At 48.8% G+C, this 26,585-nt stretch overlaps 1 protein-coding gene across 2 annotated transcripts in view; it reads left to right on the top strand.

Moving 5' to 3' along the window:
• The window catches only part of SLC25A13 (solute carrier family 25 member 13), a 184,125-nt gene that overhangs the window by 109,448 nt on the left and 48,092 nt on the right, over positions 1–26,585 (top strand). For both annotated transcript variants that reach the window (XM_068235062.1, XM_068235061.1), the window contains one exon: positions 2,001–2,081. In XM_068235062.1, coding sequence (XP_068091163.1) covers positions 2,001–2,081 — 81 coding nt within the window. The remainder of the gene's footprint in view (positions 1–2,000; positions 2,082–26,585) is intronic.

Raw genomic sequence — 26,585 nt, 5'->3', positions numbered from 1 at the left:
AAATCCCCTCGGTGCAGCGGGGGAGCGCTTCCTGGTTGGGGCAGGGCTAACCGCCGCAGCCCTGCCCCACGTGCGTCTGTCAGCGCGTTTCTCCACCTCTCCCCCGCGAGGGGCGGGGGAGAGGCGGCGATGTGCCGCTGATAGAAGCGACTGGAGGCAGGGCTGCGGCAGTTAGCCCTGCCTCCAGGAGCGACCAAGTCTGCGACCAAGTGTCGCAGTGGGGGGTTTGGGGGTGAAGGGACCCCCGTTTAGCGGCGCTATAGCGGCGGTTTAGCAGGGGCACACGTGCCCCTGCTAACTATGAGCTCTAAAGCGAAATTTATTCTCGCTTCAGAGTCTCTTTAAACAGCCATGAAACGGCGAGGGACAGCTTGAGATCATATTTTACTGCAGGAAAGTTCAAATGGTCATTATTTCTGCTTTATTTTATATCTTAAAGGGAACCAGAGATGAAGCATCCTCATGTATTTTACAATATATATCAGTGGGAACATTAGAGAAAACACCTACCCTGCTCTGTTTCATTATTTACTGTTCAGATTGCTTCTTATCAGCTCAGATAAAATCCCCGACTGAGCATTCAGTCTGGCTTTGCTATAATGACTCAGCTATAATGATTCCTGAGCAGAGCCACAAGGGGGCAGGCTTGGGCTTGAAAAGACATCAGAGAAGACAGACTGAGCTATAATGATTCCTGAGCAAAGCCAGACTGAATGCTCAGTCTGGGATTCCTATCAGGGATGATAACAAGCAGGCTGAGCATTGAAGAATGAAACAGAGAGCAGGGTGGGTGTTTTCTCTAATGTTCCCACTGATATATATGGTAAAATACATGAGGGTGCTTCGTCTCTGGTTCACATTAATGCTGGCCATACACTGTGAGGTTTTTTCTTATCAATCAGCTCGATTGATAATTTCTGACGTGTCCGATCACCGCGCCGGATCGATTCCGTTATCTATCCCCGTGGGCGGACAATGGAAGAAAACGAGCGGAAGATAAGTGCCTGCGGGGACTAGCCAGAAGCCAGAATCGAGCCAGCGGCTTTATTCCGGTGCAGAAACTCACCGTGTATGCCCAGCATAAGACAGTGTGGTTTTAAAATTGAAACTGTGACAGAATGATGCAATGTTATAAAAAAAAAAAAAAAAAAAAAAAAGCCATATAACTGGAAATATAAATAAGAGATTCTTTTATTTGCTACTAATGTTTTGTTCGTTAGCCATACTACACGTACAATTCATCATATCATAAGTTGTTTTTTTTTTGCTTCAGAGTTGCTCTCAGTAGAGTGTCTGGTGGCTGCAGTGACAGGTGCTCATTTCTGTTACTGCAGCCCCAAGGGGCTGTGCTATACGTCTGAAGAAGAGGAATTTAGCATATTAAAACTTCAATTTGTGGTAAGACGGATATATTACCCTCGTCCAAGTGATTACATACAACTTTTGTATGTAATCACTTGGACAATTCTACAATTTTTTGTATGTGGCCAGCGATTGTTTTGTGGCTGCACAGGGTCCCTTCATCAAGGAACAGATCTGATACACTGCTGTACTATGTTGTATCTGTGCTGTTTCTTGACGAAGGGGACCCTGTCAGGCCACAAAACAATCACTGGCTACATACGGTCAGATGATGTCATATTTGGTGATGGGACAATAAAGTACGGTTTCTGAATCGAAGGGTATGGGCCTTCTTTCTGAATAGTTAGAACAGGAGCTGTGACGCTTGTCCAATGGGAACGTGGTGTGCCAGGAAGGGGCGGGGCTTGGCTTACATCTGAGTATCACCCCCATACATGTATAAAATACACTGCAGCCAGACGTGATGCAATCGTAAGACATGCGGAATGCTTTTGCAGGTTTGCGTCACTGTGCGGGATTTTGGACCGGGGTCATTTCTATGATTCGCCCATTTCCTGTCTGTGACGTGAGTTGCTTTGTGTGCACGTGTCTGCCTCTCCTCCTGCAGACCTAACGTGATACTCGTCTTTGTGTTTCAGATGAATGATTTCGTACGTGATAAATTCACGATAAAAGATGGCTCCATCCCACTCGCGGCGGAGATCCTGGCTGGCGGCTGCGTAAGTACTTCCTGTGTCCCACCTTGTATGATGTCACTGATCCTCCGCAGCATGGCACATGCGTGTAACTGTTCATATGTTCCATGACGTTCTCACACTTCCACATTCATACACATCTTATCGTGATTCGTGCGACATGGACTGAAGGTGGCCATACACAAGGCTATAAAAGGAATCCATTTTTTTTTTTTTTATTCAAGTGAAAATTCCAATTGGATTACCCAATGTTTTAACATTTTCTTGATCGGGAGTGGCGGAAATTTCTGATCAATTTTTTTTTACGTTTTTATGGTGTGTGGTAGGTTGACAATTTCGTAATGTTGCTATAAGCAATTTTTTTCACAGTTTTTTTAATTCTTTTTTTTTTTTTTTCATTTATAATTGGGGTAGAATTGATCACATGTGTGTGTAGTACATTGGTCAGATTTTTTTAAATGTTACAATCAAGAATAGATTAGAAAAATTGATTGGAAATCTTGAATTGAAAAGCAATGTAAAAAAATGTTATGGTTTGTGACCACCTTAAAGGCAGCCATACACTAGTCGATTGCCACCAGATCGACCAGCAGATAGATCCCTCTGTGATCAAATCTGATCAAAGAGGGATCTATTGGCTGCCCACACTGCAAACCGATTTTGAGTCGATTTCACTATGAAACCGATTCACAATCTGTGGAGCTGCCGCCGCCCCCTGCATACATTACCTGATCCGGCCAGTGCGAGTCCCCGGTCTCAGCTGTCTCTTCTCCGCTCTGGGCTCCAGCTTCACTTTACTTCCTGTCAGGGGAAGTTTAAACAGTAGAGGGCGCTCTACTGTTTAAACTCCCCCGACAGGAAGTAAGTGAAGCCAGCCGGAACCCAGCGTGGAGAAGGAGCAGCGGGGACACGCCCCGGCCGGAGCAGGTAATGTATTGCCGCTAGCGTCGGTCGTCGGACATTTGAACGCCGCTATCGACGCACTCCCGACCCGCCGGCAATCAAGTGAAATTTTCCGCGCAGACAGATCGACAGGATAGATCGATTTCAGACGGAAATCGGTCAATTGGTCAGCATTTGCGTATCGATTTCACAGCAGATTCGATCAGTGATCAAATCTGCTGTCTATCGGCGGGAAATCGAGTAAGTTTATGGGCACCAGTAGCTCTGTTTCCGAGCAGCAGAAATTTGCTTAAAATTAGCATAATGGTTGTGTCAAATCAGAACTATTAGCATCTCGATTATAATCCATAATAACCAGGTAAGTGATTAGATACCAGGTGATCAGGAATTCACCATCTATTTGTAGATAGATATAGTTATGTATTCTCCTCCCAAGACCCAACTGCAAATAGATCAGGAACAAGTAGACCTTGCCACAGATGGTGACTGTAGTCATCACATGGCCAGTTTTCTGTACGCATGTAGACCAGCTTTTGGACAAGACGCCGGGCAGCTAGTTTAGACATTCTTCTGATCCATGCCTAAGAGATGTTTGTTGTTAGGGAGGAAAGCTATGGCAAATGTGGAGACGTTGCTAACCCACCGAGATGTTACTTTACCAACAAAATTCAGAATGGTTAGAGCCATGGTCTTCCCAGTAGTAACATACGGCTGTGACAGTTGGACTATAAATAAGGCCATGTGTAGATAAATTGATGCTTTGGAATGGTGAGTGTGAAAGCTACTGAGAGTTCCCCGGACTGCCAGAAGATCTGACCAGACACTGCGTACAGGAATAAGCCCAGAGGGTTCACTAGAAGGGCTGATACTACTACTAAAACTCAAATACTTTGGTCACATAATGAGTAGACTGTATTCTTTGGAGAAATCCTTAATGCTTGGAAAAATTGAGGGTAAACGAAGAAGAGAATGGCAGAGGCTAAGATGGGTACACAGCACATGTGACACTATGAACATGCCTATGCAACAGCTGAGAGAAGCCGTTATTGACACACTTCTGGCATGCAAATGTAAATGTGGTCACGGAGAGTCGAAGTGAATTCACATTACAATGGAAGGTGTGTGTATATATATATCCTACACACGCTGTACTGTGCCTCCAGTGACATTGTGTTACATACAGAAGCTTTCTACAGAGTTTAGACAGCCTCTTTACTCATAAACTGTGTTTTCTGAGGTCACATGACCCCTCGTTGAAAGATCAATGACCTCCATTCTTCCAGAGAGATTACAATAATCTGCCGGTCTCTGATCACTCATGTGTCACGGGCCTGGCGATTTCCTGCCAGTGGCTCTCTCCAGACATGCTCCCGGTTGTGGCCAGCAGGGGCAGAGCTCAGACTCTCTCGTCACTGGCAGTCTGGACGCCGCCGGGCCGGCTGCTCTTCTCGTGTGATGTCACCTGTCACAACGCTGTTTGATCACTGACCTGTCCCCAGATTCCTGGTTCCTTGTTCTGTATTCCTCAGAGAGTTCCTGGAAACACGAGAGCCGCCCTTTGATTATTCTGCCCTTTTATTTGGGGGTGTTGGAGAAAAAGTACTGAGTATATCATCTTCCTGAGACCAGGTGAATAACTCAACGCTGCTTCCTCAGACTCTGTACCAGGAACAGCGATGACGCCAGCCCTGCAAGCAGGAAAGACTCACTTCTCAGGTGGACTAGCAAATAGTTTAATTTTCTTATTAACCTTTTATGGATCTTTAATCTATAAACTGTCGACATACAGGATCTTCTCAAAAAATTAGCATATTGTGATAAAGTTCATTATTTTCTGTAATGTATTGATAAACATTAGACTTTCATATATTTTAGATTCAAATACACACAACTGAAGTAGTTCAAGCCTTTTATTGTTTTAATATTGATGATTTTGGCATACAGCTCATGAAAACCCAAATTTCCTATCTCAAAAAAATTAGCATATTTCATCCGACCAATAGAAGAAAAGTGTTTTTAAAACAAAAGAAGTCAACCTTCAAATAATGATGTTCAGTTATGCACTCAATACTTGGTCGGGAATCCTTTTGCAGAAATGACTGCTTCAATGCGGCGTAGCATGGAGGCAATCAGCCTGTGGCACTGCTCAGGTGTTATGGAGGCCCAGGATGCTTCAATAGCGGCCTTAAGCTCATCCAGAGTGTTGGGTCTTGCGTCTCTCAACTTTCTCTTCACAATATCCCACAGATTCTCTATGGGGTTCAGGTCAGGAGAGTTGGCAGGCCAATTGAGCACAGTAATACCATGGTCAGTAAACCATTTACCAGTGGTTTTGGCACTGTGAGCAGGTGCCAGGTTGTGCTGAAAAATGAAATCTTCATCTCCATAAAGCTTTTCAGCAGATGGAAGCATGAAGTGCTCCAAAATCTCCTGATAGCTAGCTGCATTGACCCTGCCCTTGATAAAACACAGTGGACCAACACCAGCAGCTGACATGGCACCTCAGACCATCACTGACTGTGGGTACTTGACACTGGACTTCAGGCATTTTGGCATATCCCTCTCCCCAGTCTTCCTCCAGACTCTGGCACCTTGATTTCCAAATGACATGCAAAAGTTGCTTTCATCCGAAAAAAGTACTTTGGACCACTGAGCAACAGTCCAGTGCTGCTTCTCTGTAGCCCAGATCAGGCGCTTCTACCGCTGTTTCTTGTTCAAACGTGGGTTCATGCTTCCATCTGCTGAAAAGATTTATGGAGATGAAGATTTCATTTTTCAGCACGACCTGGCACCTGCTCACAGTGCCAAAACCACTGGTAAATGGTTTACTGACCATGGTATTACTGTGCTCAATTGGCCTGCCAACTCTCCTGACCTGAACCCCATAGAGAATCTGTGGGATATTGTGAAGAGAAAGTTGAGAGACGCAAGACCCAAAACTCTTGGATGAGCTTAAGGTCGCTATCGAAGCATCCTGGGCCTCCATAACACCTGAGCAGTGCCACAGGCTGATTGCCTCCATGCCACGCCGCATTGAAGCAGTCATTTCTGCAAAAGGATTCATGACCAAGTATTGAGTGCATAACTGAACAAAATTATTTGAAGGTTGACTTCTTTTGTTTTAAAAACACTTTTCTTCTATTGGTCGGATGAAATATGCTAATTTTTTTGAGATAGGAATTTGGGTTTTCATGAGCTGTATGCCAAAATCATCAATATTAAAACAATAAAAGGCTTGAACTACTTCAGTTGTGTGGATTTGAATCTAAAATATATGAAAGTCTAATGTTTATCAGTACATTACAGAAAATAATGAACTTTATCACAATATGCTAATTTTTTGAGAAGATCCTGTATTTTGCAGTGCGTAAAGGAAACCAGAGCTTTTCTAAATAAAACGTATTATACATACCTGGGGCTTCCTCCAGCTGCATACGCTCAGATCGCTCCCATGCCGCCGTCCTCCTTTCCCTGCAGCTTCGGGAACCAGGTCCGCGCACTTCCGTCAGTCGGGCCAGTCTACACAGGAGAAGTGCGCTGCTGGAGAGATACGCAAAAAGCCCGCCACACTTAAGTCAGACTGGCTCCGACTGACGGAAGTGCGAAGACCCAGTATCGGAGCTGCGAGAAGACTGAGGACGGCGGTGTGGGAGCGATCCGTGCATATGGGGCTGGAGGAAGCCCCATATGTATATGTATAATATGTTCTACTTAGAACAGCTCTGGTACACTTTATCAATAAATGGGGGGTACAAATGACAATCTGATATACACAAGAGGCTTAAAGAAAAACTCCGACCAAGAATTGAACTTTATCCCAATCAGTAGCTGATACCCCCTTTTACATGAGAAATCTATTCCTTTTCACAAACAGACCATCAGGGGGCGCTGTATGACTGATATTGTGGTGAAACCCCTCCCACAAGAAACTCTGAGGACCGTGGTACTCCTGGCAGTTTCCTGTCTGTAAACCTTGCTGCATTGTGGGAAATGGCTGTTTCCAACTGCCAAAACAGCAAGCAGCAGCTACATCACCTGCCAACAGTAAAAATGTCACCATGTGATAAATGTCAGAATGTAAATCAGGGAGAGGAAAGATATTACAATGGGCAAACGCTGACTAAATCATTTATACATCATTATTGTAAAAATGAAGCACTTTTTTTATTACATTATTTTCACTGGAGTTCCTCTTTAAAGCACACATGGGGCTTGATTCACAAAGCAGTGCCAATGCATAGCACGCAATATGACGCACGCAAAGGTTTGCTCGCTTAAGGTTAGCATGTGCGTGCACGCAGCCGAAGGTTGTCACGTGGTAATGCGCACACATTGGCGAGTTAGCGCGCACGTAACCGCTCGCTAACCTTTACGTGCGCAAACGCGCGCGTCACATTGTGTGCTAAATGCCTATGCATTAGCACTGCTTTGTGAGTCAAGCCCATGGAGTGAGAGGCATACGTAGGCTGCCATATTTATTTCCTTTTACACAATGCAGATTGCCTGGCTGTCCTGCTGATCCTCTGCTTCAAAAGGCTCCCATACATGTAGCGATGATGGGCAGATCAGCAAGAGATCTTTCAGCTGCCCGTACACCGCAGGCCGATTCTCATTCCATTTCAGCATGCAGTCTCCTGGGACTGTCCAGCTTCTCTCTAGTGAATGGATAGGCTACATTCTCAGTGCTGTCACCGGTCTCTAGTGAATGCATAGGCTGCACCCTCAGTGATGTCACTGGTCTCTAGTGAATGCATAGGCTGCACCCTCAGTGATGTCACTGGTGTCTAGTGAATGGATAGGCTGCACCCTCAGTGATGTCACTGGTCTCTAGTGAATGGATAGGCTGCACCCTCAGTGATGTCACTGGTCTCTAGTGAATGCATAGGCTGCACCCTCAGTGATGTCACTGGTGTCTAGTGAATGGATAGGGTGCATCCTCAGTGATGTCACTGGCCTCTAGTGAATGGATAGGCTACATTCTCAGTGCTGTCACCGGTCTCTAGTGAATGGATAGACTGCATCCTCAGTGATGTCACCGGTCTCTAGTGAATGGATAGGCTGCATCCTCAGTGATGTCACTGGTCTCTAGTGAATTGATAGGCTGCACTCTCAGTAATGTCACTGGTCTCTAGTGAATGGACAGGTTACATCCTCAGTGATGTCACTGGTCTCTAGTGAATGGATAGGCTGCATTCTCAGTTATGTCACTGGTCTCTAGTGAATGGAAAGGCTGCACCCTCAGTGATGTCACTGGTCTCTAGTGAATGGATAGGCTGCCTTCTCAGTGATGTCACTGGTCTCTAGTGAAGGGATAGGCTGCATCCTCAGTGATGTCACTGGTCTCTAGTGACTGGATAGGCTGCATTCTCAGTGATGTCACTGGTCTCTAGTGAATGGATAGGCTGCATCCTCAGTGATGTCACTGGTCTCTAGTGAATGGATAGGCTGCATCCTCAGTGATGTCACTGGTCTCTAGTGAATGGATAGGCTGCATTCTCAGTGATGTCACTGGTCTTTAGTGAATGGATAGGCTGCATTCTCAGTGATGTCACTGGCCTCTAGTGACTGGATAGGCTGCATTCTCAGTGATGTCACTGGTCTCTAGTGAATGGATAGGCTGCCTTCTCAGCGATGTCACTGGTCTCTAGTGAATGGATAGGCTGCATTCTCAGTGATGTCACTGGTCTCTAGTGAATGGATAGGCTGCATTCTCAGTGATGTCACTGGTCTCTAGTGAATGGATAGGCTGCATTCTCAGTGAGGTCACTGGTCTCTAGTGAATGGATAGGCTGCATTCTCAGTGATGTCACCGGTCTCTAGTGAATGGATAGGCTGCATCCTCAGTGATGTCACTGGTCTCTAGTGAATGGATAGGCTGCATTCTCAGTGATGTCACTGGTCTCTAGTGAATGGATCGGCTGCATTCTCAGTGATGTCACTGGTCTCTAGTGAATGGATAGGCTGCATTCTCAGTGATGTCACTGGTCTTCTTTATATGGACTGGCGGCCACAGTGACATCACAGGCATGGGACATTTATACACAAGGAACTACGTGATAGATTTACCGAGAATAAAAGCAATATTCGGTTTCTGTTGAACACGGACGGTTTCCTCGTTGTAAATCCTGTCTAAAAACAAATGCTTTCATTAAGTACTTAGTTGCCATGCACCCTTTTCCTGTAATTGGCATGATCCATGCCAACCTTGTGTTCCATGCCACTTAGCGAGCCTTTGTGCGCGGCTCTGCTGGTAAGGCTCTCATAGGATCGCTGTCACATGATCTGCCCCACTTTCCACGGCAGTCAAGCATGGCCCCGAGCTGCCCCTCGCGCCCCGGGGACCTCACCTTGCATAGTAATTACTGGGAATTAGTACGCATGGCTAATTCTGTCCACTTCCCCCATTGTGCCGTCTTTCTGTTTGTAAATCCGATTCCCCTTTTCCAGAAGTCGAGCCGTGAGCTGCGTGACCTCGTCTCAGCTAACAGCTTTTTAGCTGCTTTTATTGCATTAGAGCGGAGCGATGATCGTGTCCCGTCTTCGCGGAGCGCGGCAGCGACGCCGGCGCCCGGGGGTGAAGCGCAGGAAGAAAAAGATATCATCATTAGCCCCCAAATTATATTTCATTTGGTAAAAATGTAACTTAGAGGGCCAGGAAGTTGTGGTTCCTCCGCGTCGTCTTGACCCATCGAGAGGCTTGTTATTTGTTGGATTGAGGTGATGAAATCCACGTTCCTCGGTCTCAGCAGGGCAAGCGGAAGAGATTCTACCAAAGAGTAATAGCAATGAGGCTAATTCTGTCTGATAGAGGGGAGCCAATACATCCAATGTCAAGAGTTCAACGTTTACTAAATAATTTTAAAGTACACTTGAAGTGAGAGGGTTATGAAAGCTGCCATATTAATTTTCTGTTAAGCAATGCACATTACCTGGCAGCTCTGCTGACTCTCTGCCTCTAATACAGTTAGCCATAGCCCCTGAACAAGCATGAAACAGATCAGGTGTTAAGGTGCTCATACACTTACTTGATTTCCCGCCGATAGACAGCAGATTCGATCACTGTGATCGAATCTGCTGTGAAATCGATACGCAAACACTGACCGACCGATTTCCGTCCGACATTGATCGATCCCGTCGATCTGTCCACGGGGAAAATTTTGCTCGATCACCTGCGGGTCGGGAGTGCGTAGATAGCGGCGTTCGAATGTCCGATGACCGACACTAGCGGCAATACATTACCTACTCCGGCCGACGCGTGTCCCTGCTGTCCCTTCTCCGTGCTGGGCTCTGGCTGGCTTCACTTACTTCCTGTCGGGGGGAAGTTTAAACAGTAGAGCGCCCTCTACTGTTTAAACTTCCCCCAATAGGAAGTAAAGTGAAGCTGGAGCCCAGAGCGGAGAAGAGACAGCGGAGACCGGGGACTCGCGCCGGCCGGATCAGGTAATGTATAGGGGGTGGGGGGGGGGGAGGGGGTTGATGGCAGCGGCAGCTCCACAGATTGTGAATCGGTTTCATAGTGAAATCTATTCAAAATCTCTTTGCAGTGTGAGCAGCCAATAGATCCCTCTTTGATCAGATTCGATCACAGAGGGATCTACCTGCTGGTCGATCTGGTGGCAATCGATCACTGTATGGCCGCGTTTAGTCATTGTTGTCAGATTTGACAAGATTAGCTGCATGCTTGTTTCTGGTGTGAGATTTAACAGGAAATAACTGGCAGCCTCCATGTACCTCTCACTTCATGTATGTCAGCATGGACTTAGCCGGTCCCATAAAGCCTCAGGCCAGCTTCGCACTGTAGATTGGTGGTGCGGTAGAAACAGGTCTTCGGGGATTATCGCGTTAGTACGCAATAGCCCTCGCCTGGCATCCGACCAAACAGGAAGTGACCAATCATGTACACGGAAGCGCATTTCCAAAATACACTTCTACGCATGCGCAACACAGATAATTGCGGCGTGTTTTTTAAAGCATGCACTTTGCCATAGACTTACATGACTTCCGGTCCGATTGCCGCAATATGTGGCAGGAGGTGGGCGGGACTGTCACTGACTGTCCTCAGAGGAGCTCACACTCTAATCCTGCCATAGTCATAGTCTAATGTCCTACCATATTATTATTATGTATTTATATAGCACTGACATCTTCTGCAGCGCTGTACAGAGTACATAGTCATGTCACTGACTGTCCTCAGAGGAGCTCACACTCTAATCCTACCATAGTCATAGTGTAATGTCCTACCGTATTTTTATGTATTATATAGCACTGACATCTCCTGCAGCACATTACAGAGTACATAGTCATGTCACTGACTGTCCTCAGAGGAGCTCACACTCTAATCCTACCATAGTCTAATGTCCTACCATATTATTATTATGTATTTATATAGCACTGACATCTTCTGCAGCACATTACAGAGTACATAGTCATGTCACTGACTGTCCTCAGAGGAGCTCACACTCTAATCCTACTATAGTCTAATGTCCTACCATATTATTATTATGTATTTATATAGCACTGACATCTTCTGCAGCACATTACAGAGTACATAGTCATGTCACTGACTGTCCTCAGAGGAGCTCACAATCTAATCCTACTATAGTCTAATGTCCTACCATATTATTATTATGTATTTATATAGCACTGACATCTTCTGCAGCACATTACAGAGTACATAGTCATGTCACTGACTGTCCTCAGAGGAGCTCACAATCTAATCCTACTATAGTCTAATGTCCTACCATATTATTATTATGTATTTATATAGCACTGACATCTTCTGCAGCACATTACAGAGTACATAGTCATGTCACTGACTGTCCTCAGAGGAGCTCACAATCTAATCCTACTATAGTCTAATGTCCTACCATATTATTATGTATTTATATAGCACTGACATCTTCTGCAGCACATTACAGAGTACATAGTCATGTCACTGACTGTCCTCAGAGGAGCTCACACTCTAATCCTACCATAGTCATAGTCTAATGTCCTACCATATTATTATTATGTATTTATATAGCACTGGCATCTTCTGCAGCACATTACAGAGTACATAGTCATGTCACTGACTGTCCTCAGAGGAGCTCACACTCTAATCCTACCATAGTCATAGTCCAGGGGTAGGGAACCTATGGCTCGGGAGGCAGATGTGGCTCTTTTGATGGCTGCATCTGGCTCACAGACAAATCAGTAGGGGTTGATTCACTAATATACACTGATCAAGCGGCACAGCTTAGTGTGACAGCGCTACTAAAGTTTTACTAGTAAAATGAACGGCTGCTCCAATTGCCCCACCCTGGACCCTGTCCGGTCCAGTGACTTTGTTGGACGAGATCCCCGCACTTTGATTGGCCCTATAGGCTGCCTGCCACTTGATAGCTATATGTCACTACAGGGCCTCTTTACTGCATTCTGCTATATGTCACTAAAGGGCCTCTTTACTGCATTCTGCTATATGTCACTACAGGGCCTCTTTACTGCATTCTGTTATATGTCACTACAGGGCCTCTTTACTGCATTCTTCTATATGTCACTGCAGGGCCTCTTTAATGCATTCTGCTATATGTCACTACAGGGCCTCTTTACTGCATTCTGCTAGATGTCACTACAGGGCCTCTTTACTGCATTCTGCTATATGCCACTACAGGGCCTCTTTACTGCATTCTGCTATATGTCACTACAGGGCCTCTTTACTGCATTCTGCTATATGTCACTACAGGGCCTGTTTACTGCATTCTGCTATATGTCACTACAGGGCCTCTTTACTGCATTCTGCTATATGTCACTATAGGGCCTCTTTACTGCATTCTTCTATATGTCACTGCAGGGCCTCTTTAATGCATTCTGCTATGTCACTACAGGGCCTCCTTACTGCATTCTACTATATGTCACTACAGGGCCTCTTTACTGCATTCTGCTAGATGTCACTACAGGGCCTCTTTACTGCATTCTGCTATATGCCACTACAGGGCCTCTTTACTGCATTCTGCTATATGCCACTACAGGGCCTCTTTACTGCATTCTGCTATATGCCACTACAGGACCTCTTTACTGCATTCTGCTATATGTCACTACAGGGCCTCTTTACTGCATTCTGTTATATGTCACTACAGGGCCTCTTTACTGCATTCTGCTATATGACACTACAGGGCCTCTTTACTGCATTCTGCTATATGTCACTACAGGGCCTCTTTACTGCATTCTACTATGTCACTACAGGGCTTTTTTACTGCATTCTGCTATATGTCACTACAGGGCCTTTTTACTGCATTCTGCTATATCTCACTACAGGGCCTTTTTACTGCATTCTGCTATATGTCACTACAGGACCTCTTTACTGCATTCTGCTATATGACACTACAGGGCCTCTTTACTGCATTCTGCTATATGCCACTACAGGACCTCTTTACTGCATTCTGCTATATGCCACTACAGGGCCTCTTTACTGCATTCTGCTATATGCCACTACAGGGCCTCTTTACTGCATTCTGCTATATGCCACTACAGGGCCTCTTTACTGCATTCTGCTATATGTCACTACAGGGCCTCTTTACTGCATTCTGCTATATGACACTACAGGGCCTCTTTACTGCATTCTACTATGTCACTACAGGTCCTCTTTACTGCATTCTGCTATATGTCACTACAAGGCCTCTTTACTGCATTCTGTTATATGTCACTACAGGGCCTCTTTACTGCAATCAGCTATATGTCACTACAGGGCCTCTTTACTGCATTCTGCTATATGTCACTACAGGACCTCTTTACTGCATTCTGCTATAGGTCACTACAGGGCCTCTTTACTGCATTCTGCTATATGCCACTACAGGGCTTCTTTACTGCATTCTGCTATATGTCACTACAGGGCCTCTTTACTGCATTCTGCTATATGACACTACAGGGCCTCTTTACTGCATTCTACTATATGTCACTACAGGGCCTCTTTACTGCATTCTGCTATATGACACTACAGGGCCTCTTTACTGCATTCTACTATGTCACTACAGGTCCTCTTTACTGCATTCTGCTATATGTCACTACAGGGCCTCTTTACTGCATTCTGTTATATGTCACTACAGGGCCTCTTTACTGCAATCAGCTATATGCCACTACAGTGCCTCTTTACTGCATTCTGCTATATGTCACTACAGGGCCTCTTTACTGCATTCTGCTATATGACACTACAGGGCCTCTTTACTGCATTCTACTATGTCACTACAGGTCCTCTTTACTGCATTCTGCTATATGTCACTACAGGGCCTCTTTACTGCATTCTGTTATATGTCACTACAGGGCCTCTTTACTGCAATCAGCTATATGCCACTACAGTGCCTCTTTACTGCATTCTGCTATATGTCACTACAGGGCCTCTTTACTGCATTCTGCTATATGTCACTACAGGGCCTCTTTACTGCATTCTGCTATATGACACTACAGGGCCTCTTTACTGCATTCTACTATGTCACTACAGGTCCTCTTTACTGCATTCTGCTATATGTCACTACAGGGCCTCTTTACTGCATTCTGTTATATGTCACTACAGTGCCTCTTTACTGCATTCTGCTATATGTCACTACAGGGCCTCTTTACTGCATTCTGTTATATGTCACTACAGGGCCTCTTTACTGCAATCAGCTATATGCCACTACAGGGCCTCTTTACTGCATTCTGCTATATGTCACTACAGGGCCTCTTTACTGCATTCTGCTATATGCCACTACAGGGCCTCTTTACTGCATTCTGCTATAGGTCACTACAGGGCCTCTTTACTGCATTCTGCTATATGCCACTACAGGGCCTCTTTACTGCATTCTACTATGTCACTACAGGGCCTTTTTACTGCATTCTGCTATATGTCACTACAGGGCCTCTTTACTGCATTCTGCTATATGTCACTACAGGGCCTTTTTACTGCATTCTGCTATATGTCACTACAGGGCCTCTTTACTGCATTCTGCTATAGGTCACTACAGGGCCTCTTTACTGCATTCTGCTATATGTCACTACAGGGCCTCTTTACTGCATTCTGCTATATGTCACTACAGGGCCTCTTTACTGCATTCTGCTATATGTCACTACAGGGCCTCTTTACTGCATTCTGCTATATGTCACTACAGGGCCTATTTACTGCATTCTGCTACATGTCACTACAGGGCCTCTTTACTGCATTCTGCTATATGCCACTACAGGGCCTCTTTACTGCATTCTACTATGTCACTACAGGGCCTTTTTACTGCATTCTGCTATATGTCACTACAGGGCCTTTTTACTGCATTCTGCTATATGTCTCTACAGGGCCTCTTTACTGCATTCTGCTATGTCACTACAGGGCCTCCTTACTGCATTCTACTATATGTCACTACAGGGCCTCTTTACTGCATTCTGCTATATCTCACTACAGGGCCTTTTTACTGCATTTTACTATATGTCACTACAGGGCCTCTTTACTGCATTCTGCTATATGTCACTACAGGGCCTCTCTACTGAATTCTGCTATATGTCACTACAGGGCCTCTTTACTGCATTCTGCTATATGCCACTACAGGGCCTCTTTACTGCATTCTGCTATATGCCACTACAGGGCCTCTTTACTGCATTCTGCTATATGCCACTACAGGGCCTCTTTACTGCATTCTGCTATATGTCACTACAGGGCCTCTTTACTGCATTCTGCTATATGACACTACAGGGCCTCTTTACTGCATTCTACTATGTCACTACAGGTCCTCTTTACTGCATTATGCTATATGTCACTACAGGGCCTCTTTACTGCATTCTATTATATGTCACTACAGGGCCTCTTTACTGCATTCTGCTATGTGTCACTACAGGACCTCTTTGCTGCATTCTGCCATATGCCACTACAGGGCCTCTTTACTGCATTCTACTATATGTTACTACAGGGCCTCTTTACTGCATTCTGCTATATGTCTCTACAGGGCCTCTTTACTGCATTCTGCTATATGCCACTACAGGACCTCTTTACTGCATTCTGCTATATGTCTCTACAGGGCCTCTTTACTGCATTTTGCTATGTCACTACAGGGCCTCCTTACTGCATTCTACTATATGTCACTACAGGGCCTCTTTACTGCATTCTGCTATATCTCACTACAGGGCCTTTTTACTGCATTCTGCTATATCTCACTACAGGGCCTCTTTACTGCATTTTACTATATGTCACTACAGGGCCTCTTTACTGCATTCTGCTATATGTCACTACAGGGCCTCTCTACTGAATTCTGCTATATGTCACTACAGGGCCTCTTTACTGCATTCTGCTATATGCCACTACAGGGCCTCTTTACTGCATTCTGCTATATGCCACTACAGGGCCTCTTTACTGCATTCTGCTATATGCCACTACAGGGCCTCTTTACTGCATTCTGCTATATGTCACTACAGGGCCTCTTTACTGCATTCTGCTATATGACACTACAGGGCCTCTTTACTGCATTCTGCTATGTGTCACTACAGGGCCTCTTTACTGCATTCCGCTATATGTCACTACATGGCCTCTTTACTGCATTCTGCTATATGTCACTACAGGGCCTCTTTACTGCATTCTGCTATATGTCGCTACAGGGTCTCTTTACTGCATTCTGCTATATGTCGCTACAGGGCCTCTTTACTGCATTCTGCTATGTCACTACAGGGCCTCTTTACTGCATTCTGCTATATGTCACTACAGGGCCTCTTTACTGCATTCCGCTATATGTCACTACAGGGCCTCTTTACTGCATTCTGCTATATGTCACTACAGGGCCTCATTACTGCATTCTGCTATATGTCACTACAGGACCTCTTTACTGCATTCTGTTATATGTCACTACAGGGCCTCTTTACTGCATTCTGCTATATGTCACTACAGGGCCTCTTTACTGCATTCTGCTATATGTCACTACAGGGCCTCTTTACTGCATTCTGCTATATGTCACTACAGGGCCTCTTTACTGCATTCTACTATATGTCACTACGGGCCTCTTTACTGCATTCTGCTATATGTCACTACAGGGCCTCTTTACTGCATTCTGCTATGTGTCACTACAGGGCCTCTTTACTGCATTCCGCTATATGTCACTACAGAGCATCTTTACTGCATTCTGCTATATGTCACTACAGGGCCTCTTTACTGCATTCTGCTATATGTCACTACAGGGCCTCTTTACTGCATTCTGCTATATGTCACTACAGGGCCTCTTTACTGCATTCTGCTATATGTCACTACAGGGCCTCTTTATTGCATTCCGCTATATGTCACTACAGGGCCTCTTTAAGCCTAACCAATCAGTGCCAACACTGACCAGAAAACCTTAGCTACCTGGCACCAAAATATTACAACCAGTGGAGAAATTGCTTCCCCCCCATCATTTATAAAGCTTTATACCAGGCATTTCCTGACATTCTGCCTTGCACAGCAGCATTCCTCGGCTATTGTGTGCAGATCGGCAAATCGCTGTCCCTCCTGGATACTGAAATAAACCATAAAAAGAGCTGGAAAAAACGAGAGGCCAAGGTGTTGAAAATATGATAAAGGCGACCAGAGGGGCGGAGAGGAATTTTACGCAAGAAAGACGCTTCAGCTGTAACCAGCAGATCAGCCGGAAAATTTCACAAGTTGTGACCCGTTATTGCCGTGTTCAGAAGCGAGCCAAGCGTGTCGTTTCATCTTCCAGTGTGTGGCAGCCGTGCTCAGAAGTGCCGCCAAACTCCGCAACACCCCACATGACTGACACTTCAAAAGCCATTACATGAAGGATCTGTCAGGAGACTCCTCCACTAGGTGACTCCACCCGTGTCAGGAGACTCCTCCACTAGGTGACTCCACCCATCAGAAGGCTCCTTCTCTAGGTGACTCCACCCATGTCAGGAGGCTCCTCCACTAGGTGACTCCACCCCTGTCAGGAGGCAACTCCACTAGGTGACTCCACCCATCAGAAGGCTCCTTCTCTAGGTGACTCCACCCATGTCAGGAGGCTCCTCCACTAGGTGACTCCACCCCTGTCAGGAGGCAACTCCACTAGGTGACTCCACCCATCAGAAGGCTCCTTCTCTAGGGGACTCCACCCCTGTCAGGAGACTCCTCCACTAGGTGACTCCACCCATCAGAAGGCTCCTTCTCTAGGTGACTCCACCCCTGTCAGGAGGCTCCTCCACTAGGTGACTCCACCCCTGTCAGGAGGCTCCTCCACTAGGTGACTCCACCCGTGTCAGGAGGCACCTCCACTAGGTGACTCCACCCGTGTCAGGAGGCACCTCCACTAGGTGACTCCACCTGCCAGAAGGCTCCTCCTCTAGGTGACTCCACCTCTGTCAGGAGGCTCCTCTTCCCTTCTAGGTGACTCCTCCCCTGTCAGGTTCCTCTTCCTCTCTAGGTGATTGCACCCCTGTCAGAAGGCTCCTTTCCCCTCTAGGTGACTCCGCCCATCTGGAAGCTCCTCATCCCTTCTAGGTGACTCCTCCCCTGTCAGGCGGCTCCTCCTCTAGGTGACTCTTCCCCTGTCAGGAGGCTCCTCCTCTAGGTGACTCCTCCCCTGTCAGGCGGCTCCTCCTCTAGGTGACTCTTCCCCTGTCAGGAGGCTCCTCTTGCCTTCTTGGTGTCTGGAAGCTCCTCATCCCTTCTAGGTAAATCCACCCATGTCAGGCGGCTCCTCCTCTAGGTCAGCGTTTTTCAACCACTGTTCCGCGGCACACTAGTGTGCCGCGGAACGTTGCCTGGTGTGCCGTGCTCTTATCCCCCCTCCCGCCCGTCCCCGCGGCCGCCGCTGTTATTACCTTAGCAGCGGCCGCTCTCCCCTCTCCGGCGCATGTATATGCTAGCAGCGTATCTCCGGCTGCTCTGTGTGATGCACTGATGCGGAAGGAGGCAGGGCTCGGTTACCATAGTAACGGCGATACATATCGCCGTTACAGGAAGCCGCTGCCCTCCTTCCTTCCGCATCAGTGCATCACACAGAGCAGCCGGAGATACGCTGCTAGCATATACATGCGCCGGAGAGGGGAGAGCGGCCGCTGCTAAGGTAATAACAGCGGCGGCCGCGGGGACGGGCGGGAGGGCACTAAACTGGCTATACTGGGGCACTATACTAGCTATACTGGGGCACTATTCTGGCTATACTGGGGCGCTATACTGGGGGGCTATACTGGGGCACTATACTGGGGGGCTATACTGGGGCACTATACTGGGGGGCTATACTGGGGCACTATACTGGGGGGCTATACTGGGGCACTATACTGGCTATGCTGGGGCACTATACTGGGGCACTATACTAGCTATACTGGGGCACTATTCTGGCTATACTGGGGCGCTATACTGGGGGGCTATACTGGGGCACTATACTGGGGGGCTATACTGGGGCACTATACTGGGGGGCTATACTGGGGCACTATACTGGCTATGCTGGGGCACTATACTGGGGCACTATACTAGCTATACTGGGGCACTATTCTGGCTATACTGGGGCGCTATACTGGGGGGCTATACTGGGGCACTATACTGGGGGGCTATACTGGGGCACTATACTGGGGGGCTATACTGGGGCACTATACTGGGGGGCTATACTGGGGCACTATACTGGCTATGCTGGGGCACTATACTGGGGCACTATACTAGCTATACTGGGGCACTATTCTGGCTATACTGGGGCGCTATACTGGGGGGCTATACTGGGGCACTATACTGGGGGGCTATACTGGGGCACTATACTGGGGGGCTATACTGGGGCACTATACTGGCTATGCTGGGGCACTATACTGGGGCACTATACTAGCTATACTGGGGCACTATTCTGGCTATACTGGGGCGCTATACTGGGGCACTATACTGGGGGGCTATACTGGGGCACTATACTGGGGGGCTATACTGGGGCACTATACTGGGGGGCTATACTGGGGCACTATACTGGCTATGCTGGGGCACTATACTGGGGCACTATACTAGCTATACTGGGGCACTATTCTGGCTATACTGGGGCGCTATACTGGGGGGCTATACTGGGGGGCTATACTGGGGCACTATACTGGGGGGCTATACTGGGGCACTATACTGGCTATGCTGGGGCACTATACTAGCTATACTGGGGCACTATTCTGGCTATACTGGGGCGCTATACTGGGGGGCTATACTGGGGCACTATACTGGGGGGCTATACTGGGGCACTATACTGGGGGGCTATACTGGGGCACTATACTGGCTATGCTGGGGCACTATACTGGGGCACTATACTAGCTATACTGGGGCACTATTCTGGCTATACTGGGGCGCTATACTGGGGGGCTATACTGGGGCACTATACTGGGGGGCTATACTGGGGCACTATACTGGGGGGCTATACTGGGGCACTATACTGGGGGGCTATACTGGGGCACTATACTGGCTATGCTGGGGCACTATACTGGGGCACTATACTAGCTATACTGGGGCACTATTCTGGCTATACTGGGGCGCTATACTGGGGGGCTATACTGGGGCACTATACTGGGGGGCTATACTGGGGCACTATACTGGGGGGCTATACTGGGGCACTATACTGGGGGGCTATACTGGGGCACTATACTGGCTATGCTGGGGCACTATACTGGGGCACTATACTAGCTATACTGGGGCACTATTCTGGCTATACTGGGGCGCTATACTGGGGGGCTATACTGGGGCACTATACTGGGGGGCTATACTGGGGCACTATACTGGGGGGCTATACTGGGGCACTATACTGGCTATGCTGGGGCACTATACTGGGGCACTATACTAGCTATACTGGGGCACTATTCTGGCTATACTGGGGCGCTATACTGGGGGGCTATACTGGGGGGCTATACTGGGGGGCTATACTGGGGGGCTATACTGGGGCACTATACTGGGGGGCTATACTGGGGCACTATACTGGGGGGCTATACTGGGGCACTATACTGGCTATGCTGGGGCACTATACTCGGGCACTATACTAGCTATACTGGGGCACTATTCTGGCTATACTGGGGCGCTATACTGGGGGGCTATACTGGGGCACTATACTGGGGCACTATACTGGGGGGCTATACTGGGGCACTATACTGGGGGGCTATACTGGGGCACTATACTGACTATGCTGGGGCACTATACTGGGGCACTATACTAGCTATACTGGGGCACTATTCTGGCTATACTGGGGCGCTATACTGGGGGGCTATACTGGGGCACTATACTGGGGGGCTATACTGGGGCACTATACTGGGGGGCTATACTGGGGCACTATACTGGGGGGCTATACTGGGGCACTATACTGGCTATGCTGGGGCACTATACTGGGGCACTATACTAGCTATACTGGGGCACTATTCTGGCTATACTGGGGCACTATACTGGGGCACTAAACTGGCTATACTGGGGCACTAAACTGGCTATACTGGGGCACTATTCTGGCTATACTGGGGCACTATACTGGGGGGCTATACTTGGGCACTATTCTGGGGCACTAAACTGGCTATACTGGGGCACTATTCTGGCTATACTGGGGCACTATACTGGGGGGCTATACTGGGGCACTATACTGGGGGGCTATACTGGGGCACTATACTGGCTATGCTGGGGCACTATACTGGGGCACTATACTAGCTATCCTGGGGCACTATTCTGGCTATACTGGGGCGCTATACTGGGGGGCTATACTGGGGCACTATACTGGGGGGCTATACTGGGGCACTATACTGGGGGGCTATACTGGGGCACTATACTGGGGGGCTATACTGGGGCACTATACTGGGGGGCTATACTGGGGCACTATACTGGGGGGCTATACTGGGGCACTATACTGGCTATGCTGGGGCACTATACTGGCTATGCTGGGGCACTATACTGGGGCACTATACTAGCTATACTGGGGCACTATTCTGTCTATACTGGGGCGCTATACTGGGGGGCTATACTGGGGCACTATACTGGGGGGCTATACTGGGGCACTATACTGGGGGGCTATACTGGGGCACTATACTGGCTATGCTGGGGCACTATACTGGGGCACTATACTAGCTATACTGGGGCACTATTCTGGCTATACTGGGGCGCTATACTGGGGGGCTATACTGGGGCACTATACTGGGGGGCTATACTGGGGCACTATACTGGGGGGCTATACTGGGGCACTATACTGGGGGGCTATACTGGGGCACTATACTGGCTATGCTGGGGCACTATACTGGGGCACTATACTAGCTATACTGGGGCACTATTCTGGCTATACTGGGGCGCTATACTGGGGGGCTATACTGGGGCACTATACTGGGGGGCTATACTGGGGCACTATACTGGGGGGGCTATACTGGGGCACTATACTGGGGGGCTATACTGGGGCACTATACTGGCTATGCTGGGGCACTATACTGGGGCACTATACTAGCTATACTGGGGCACTATTCTGGCTATACTGGGGCGCTATACTGGGGGGCTATACTGGGGGGCTATACTGGGGCACTATACTGGGGGGCTATACTGGGGCACTATACTGGGGGGCTATACTGGGGCACTATACTGGCTATGCTGGGGCACTATACTGGGGCACTATACTAGCTATACTGGGGCACTATTCTGGCTATACTGGGGCGCTATACTGGGGGGCTATACTGGGGCACTATACTGGGGGGCTATACTGGGGCACTATACTGGGGGGCTATACTGGGGCACTATACTGGGGGGCTATACTGGGGCACTATACTGGCTATGCTGGGGCACTATACTGGGGCACTATACTAGCTATACTGGGGCACTATTCTGGCTATACTGGGGCGCTATACTGGGGGGCTATACTGGGGCACTATACTGGGGGGCTATACTGGGGCACTATACTGGGGGGCTATACTGGGGCACTATACTGGGGGGCTATACTGGGGCACTATACTGGCTATGCTGGGGCACTATACTGGGGCACTATACTAGCTATACTGGGGCACTATTCTGGCTATACTGGGGCGCTATACTGGGGGGCTATACTGGGGCACTATACTGACTATGCTGGGGCACTATACTGGGGCACTATACTAGCTATACTGGGGCACTATTCTGGCTATACTGGGGCACTATACTGGGGCACTAAACTGGCTATACTGGGGCACTAAACTGGCTATACTGGGGCACTATTCTGGCTATACTGGGGCACTATACTGGGGGGCTATACTTGGGCACTATTCTGGGGCACTAAACTGGCTATACTGGGGCACTATTCTGGCTATACTGGGGCACTATACTGGGGCACTATACTGGGGGGCTATACTGGGGCACTATACTGGCTATGCTGGGGCACTATACTGGGGCACTATACTAGCTATCCTGGGGCACTATTCTGGCTATACTGGGGCGCTATACTGGGGGGCTATACTGGGGCACTATACTGGGGGGCTATACTGGGGCACTATACTGGGGGGCTATACTGGGGCACTATACTGGCTATGCTGGGGCACTATACTAGCTATACTGGGGCACTATTCTGGCTATACTGGGGGGCTATACTGGGGGGCTATACTGGGGCACTATACTGGGGGGCTATACTGGGGGGCTATACTGGGGCACTATACTGGGGGGCTATACTGGGGCACTATACTGGCTATGCTGGGGCACTATACTGGGGCACTATACTAGCTATACTGGGGCACTATTCTGGCTATACTGGGGCGCTATACTGGGGGGCTATACTGGGGCACTATACTGGGGCACTAAACTGGCTATACTGGGGCACTATTCTGGCTATACTGGGGCGCTATACTGGGGGGCTATACTGGGGCACTATACTGGGGCACTAAACTGGCTATACTGGGGCACTATTCTGGCTATACTGGGGCACTATACTGGCTATGCTGGGGCACTATACTGGGGCACTATACTAGCTATCCTGGGGCACTATTCTAGCTATACTGGGGCACTATTCTGGCTATACTGGGGCGCTATACTGGGGGGCTATACTGGGGCACTATACTGGGGCACTAAACTGGCTATACTGGGGCACTATTCTGGCTATACTGGGGCGCTATACTGGGGGGCTATACTGGGGCACTATACAGGGGCACTAAACTGGCTATACTGGGGCACTATTCTGGCTATACTGGGGCACTATACTGGGGGGCTATACTGGGGCACTATACTGGCTATGCTGGGGCACTATAGTGGGGCACTATACTGGCTATGCTGGGGCACTATACTGGGGGGCTATACTGGGGCACTATACTGGGGGGCTATACTGGGGCACTATACTGGGGGGCTATACTGGGGCACTATACTGGGGGGCTATACTGGGGCACTATACTGGCTATGCTGGGGCACTATAGTGGGGCGCTATACTGGGGGGCTATACTGGGGCACTATACTGGGGCACTAAACTGGCTATACTGGGGCACTATTCTGGCTATACTGGGGCGCTATACTGGGGGGCTATACTGGGGCACTATACTGGGGCACTATACTGGGGCACTAAACTGGCTATACTGGGGCACTATTCTGGCTATACTGGGGCACTATACTGGGGGGCTATACTGGGGCACTATACTGGCTATGCTGGGGCACTATAGTGGGGCACTATACTGGCTATGCTGGGGCACTATAGTGGGGCACTATACTGGCTATACTGGCTATGCTGAGGCACTATACTGGGGCACTATACTAGCTATACTGGGGCACTATTCTGGCTATACTGGGGCACTATACTGGGGCACTATTCTGGCTATACTGGGGCACTATTCTGGCTATACTGGGGCACTATACTGGGGGGCTATACTGGCTATACTGGGGGGCTATACTGGCTATACTGGGGCACTATACTGGCTATGCTGGGGGGCTATACTGGCTATAATGGGGGGCTATACTGGGGGGCTATACTGGGGCACTATACTGGCTATGCTGGGGCACTATAGTGGGGCACTTATACTGGCTATAGTGGGGCACTATACTGGCTATACTGGCTATGCTGAGGCACTATACTGGGGCACTATACTAGCTATACTGGGGCACTATTCTGGCTATACTGGGGCACTATTCTGGCTATACTGGGGCACTATACTGGGGCACTATTCTGGCTATACTGGGGCACTATACTGGGGCACTATACTAGCCATACTGAGGCAACTAAACTCCCTACACTGGGACAACTATGCCAGCTATGCAGCCGCACCCCAGCCCCCATAGCCTGCTGCGCACGGCACTGTCCACTAGGTCGCACAGACAACCGGGGGCCGCACCCCCCCGCGCGCGCCCCGTTCCCCGGAGAAAAATTTGGCCAGACAGTGTTCCCCGGGCCGGAAAAGGTTGGGAAACACTGCTCTAGGTGACTCCACCCCTGTCAGGAGGATCCTCTTCCCTTCTAGGTGTCTCCGCCCCTGTCAGAAGGCTCCTTTCCCCTCTAGGTGACTCCGCCCATCTGGAAGTTCCTCATCCCTTCTAGGTGACTTTGCCCCTGTCAGGAGGCTCCTCCTCTAGGTGACTCCACCCCTGTCAGGAGGCTCCTCTTCCCTTCTAGGTGTCTCTGCCCCTGTCAGGAGGCTCCTCTTCCCCTCTAGGTGATTGCACCCCTGTCAGAAGGCTCCTCTTCCCTCTGTGACTCCACCCCTATCAGGAGGCTCCTCCTCTAGTTGACTCCACCCCTGTCAGAAGGCTCCTCTTCCCTCCAGGTGACTCTGCCCCTGTCAGGAGGCTCCTCCTCTAGTTGACTCCACCCCTGTCAGGAGGCTCCTCTTCCTCTCTAGGTGATTGCACCCCTGTCAGAAGGCTCCTTTCCCCTCTAGGTGACTCCGCCCCTGTCAGGAGGCTCCTCTTCCCTTCTAGGTGACTCCTCCCCTGTCAGGAGGCTCCTCTTCCCCTCTAGGTGATTGCACCCCTGTCAGAAGGCTCCTCTTCCCTCTGACTCCACCCCTGTCAGGAGGCTCCTCTTCCCTTCTAGGTGATTGCACCCCTGTCAGAAGGCTCCTCTTCCCTCTAGGTGACTCCACCCCTATCAGGAGGCTCCTCCTCTAGCTGACTCCACCCCTGTCAGAAGGCTCCTCTTTCCTCCAGGTAACTCTGCCCCTGTCAGGAGGCTCCTCTTCCCCTCTAGGTGATTGCACCCATATGGAAGCTCCGCATCCCTTTTAGGTGACTCCACCCCTGTCAGGCGGCTCCTCCTCTAGGTGACTCCACCCCTGTCAGGAGGCTCCTCTTCCCTTCTTGGTGTCTGGAAGCTCCTCATCCCTTCTAGGTGACTCCACCCCTGTCAGGCGGCTCCTCCTCTAGGTGACTCCACCCCTGTCAGGAGGCTCCTCTTCCCTTCTAGGTGACTCCGCCCCTATCAGGAGGCTCCTCCTCTAGGTGATTGCACTCCTGTCAGAAGGCTCCTCTTCCCTCTAGGTGACTCCGCCCCTGTCAGGAGGCTCCTCTTCCCTCTAGGTGACTCCACCTATCTGGAAGCGCCTCATCCCTTCTAGGTGACTCGCCCCTGTCGGGAAATAAATATGGCAGCCTCTGTGTACCTCTCACTTCAGGTGCCCATTAAGCTTTATACGCACAGGGAGGAAAAACCGTTAAAAATGAAGGTGGATGATTCATTGTTCAGATGTAATTTCAAAATGTAAAGCACAACGAAAATCCAAATTTTGGTTTGATGAAAATCCAGTTAGACGACTGTTTTTTTA

The sequence above is a fragment of the Hyperolius riggenbachi genome, chromosome 5, assembly GCF_040937935.1.
Source record: "Hyperolius riggenbachi isolate aHypRig1 chromosome 5, aHypRig1.pri, whole genome shotgun sequence".
NCBI classification, from domain to species: domain Eukaryota; kingdom Metazoa; phylum Chordata; class Amphibia; order Anura; family Hyperoliidae; genus Hyperolius; species Hyperolius riggenbachi.
This window is presented reverse-complemented; position numbering and strand designations above follow the sequence as displayed.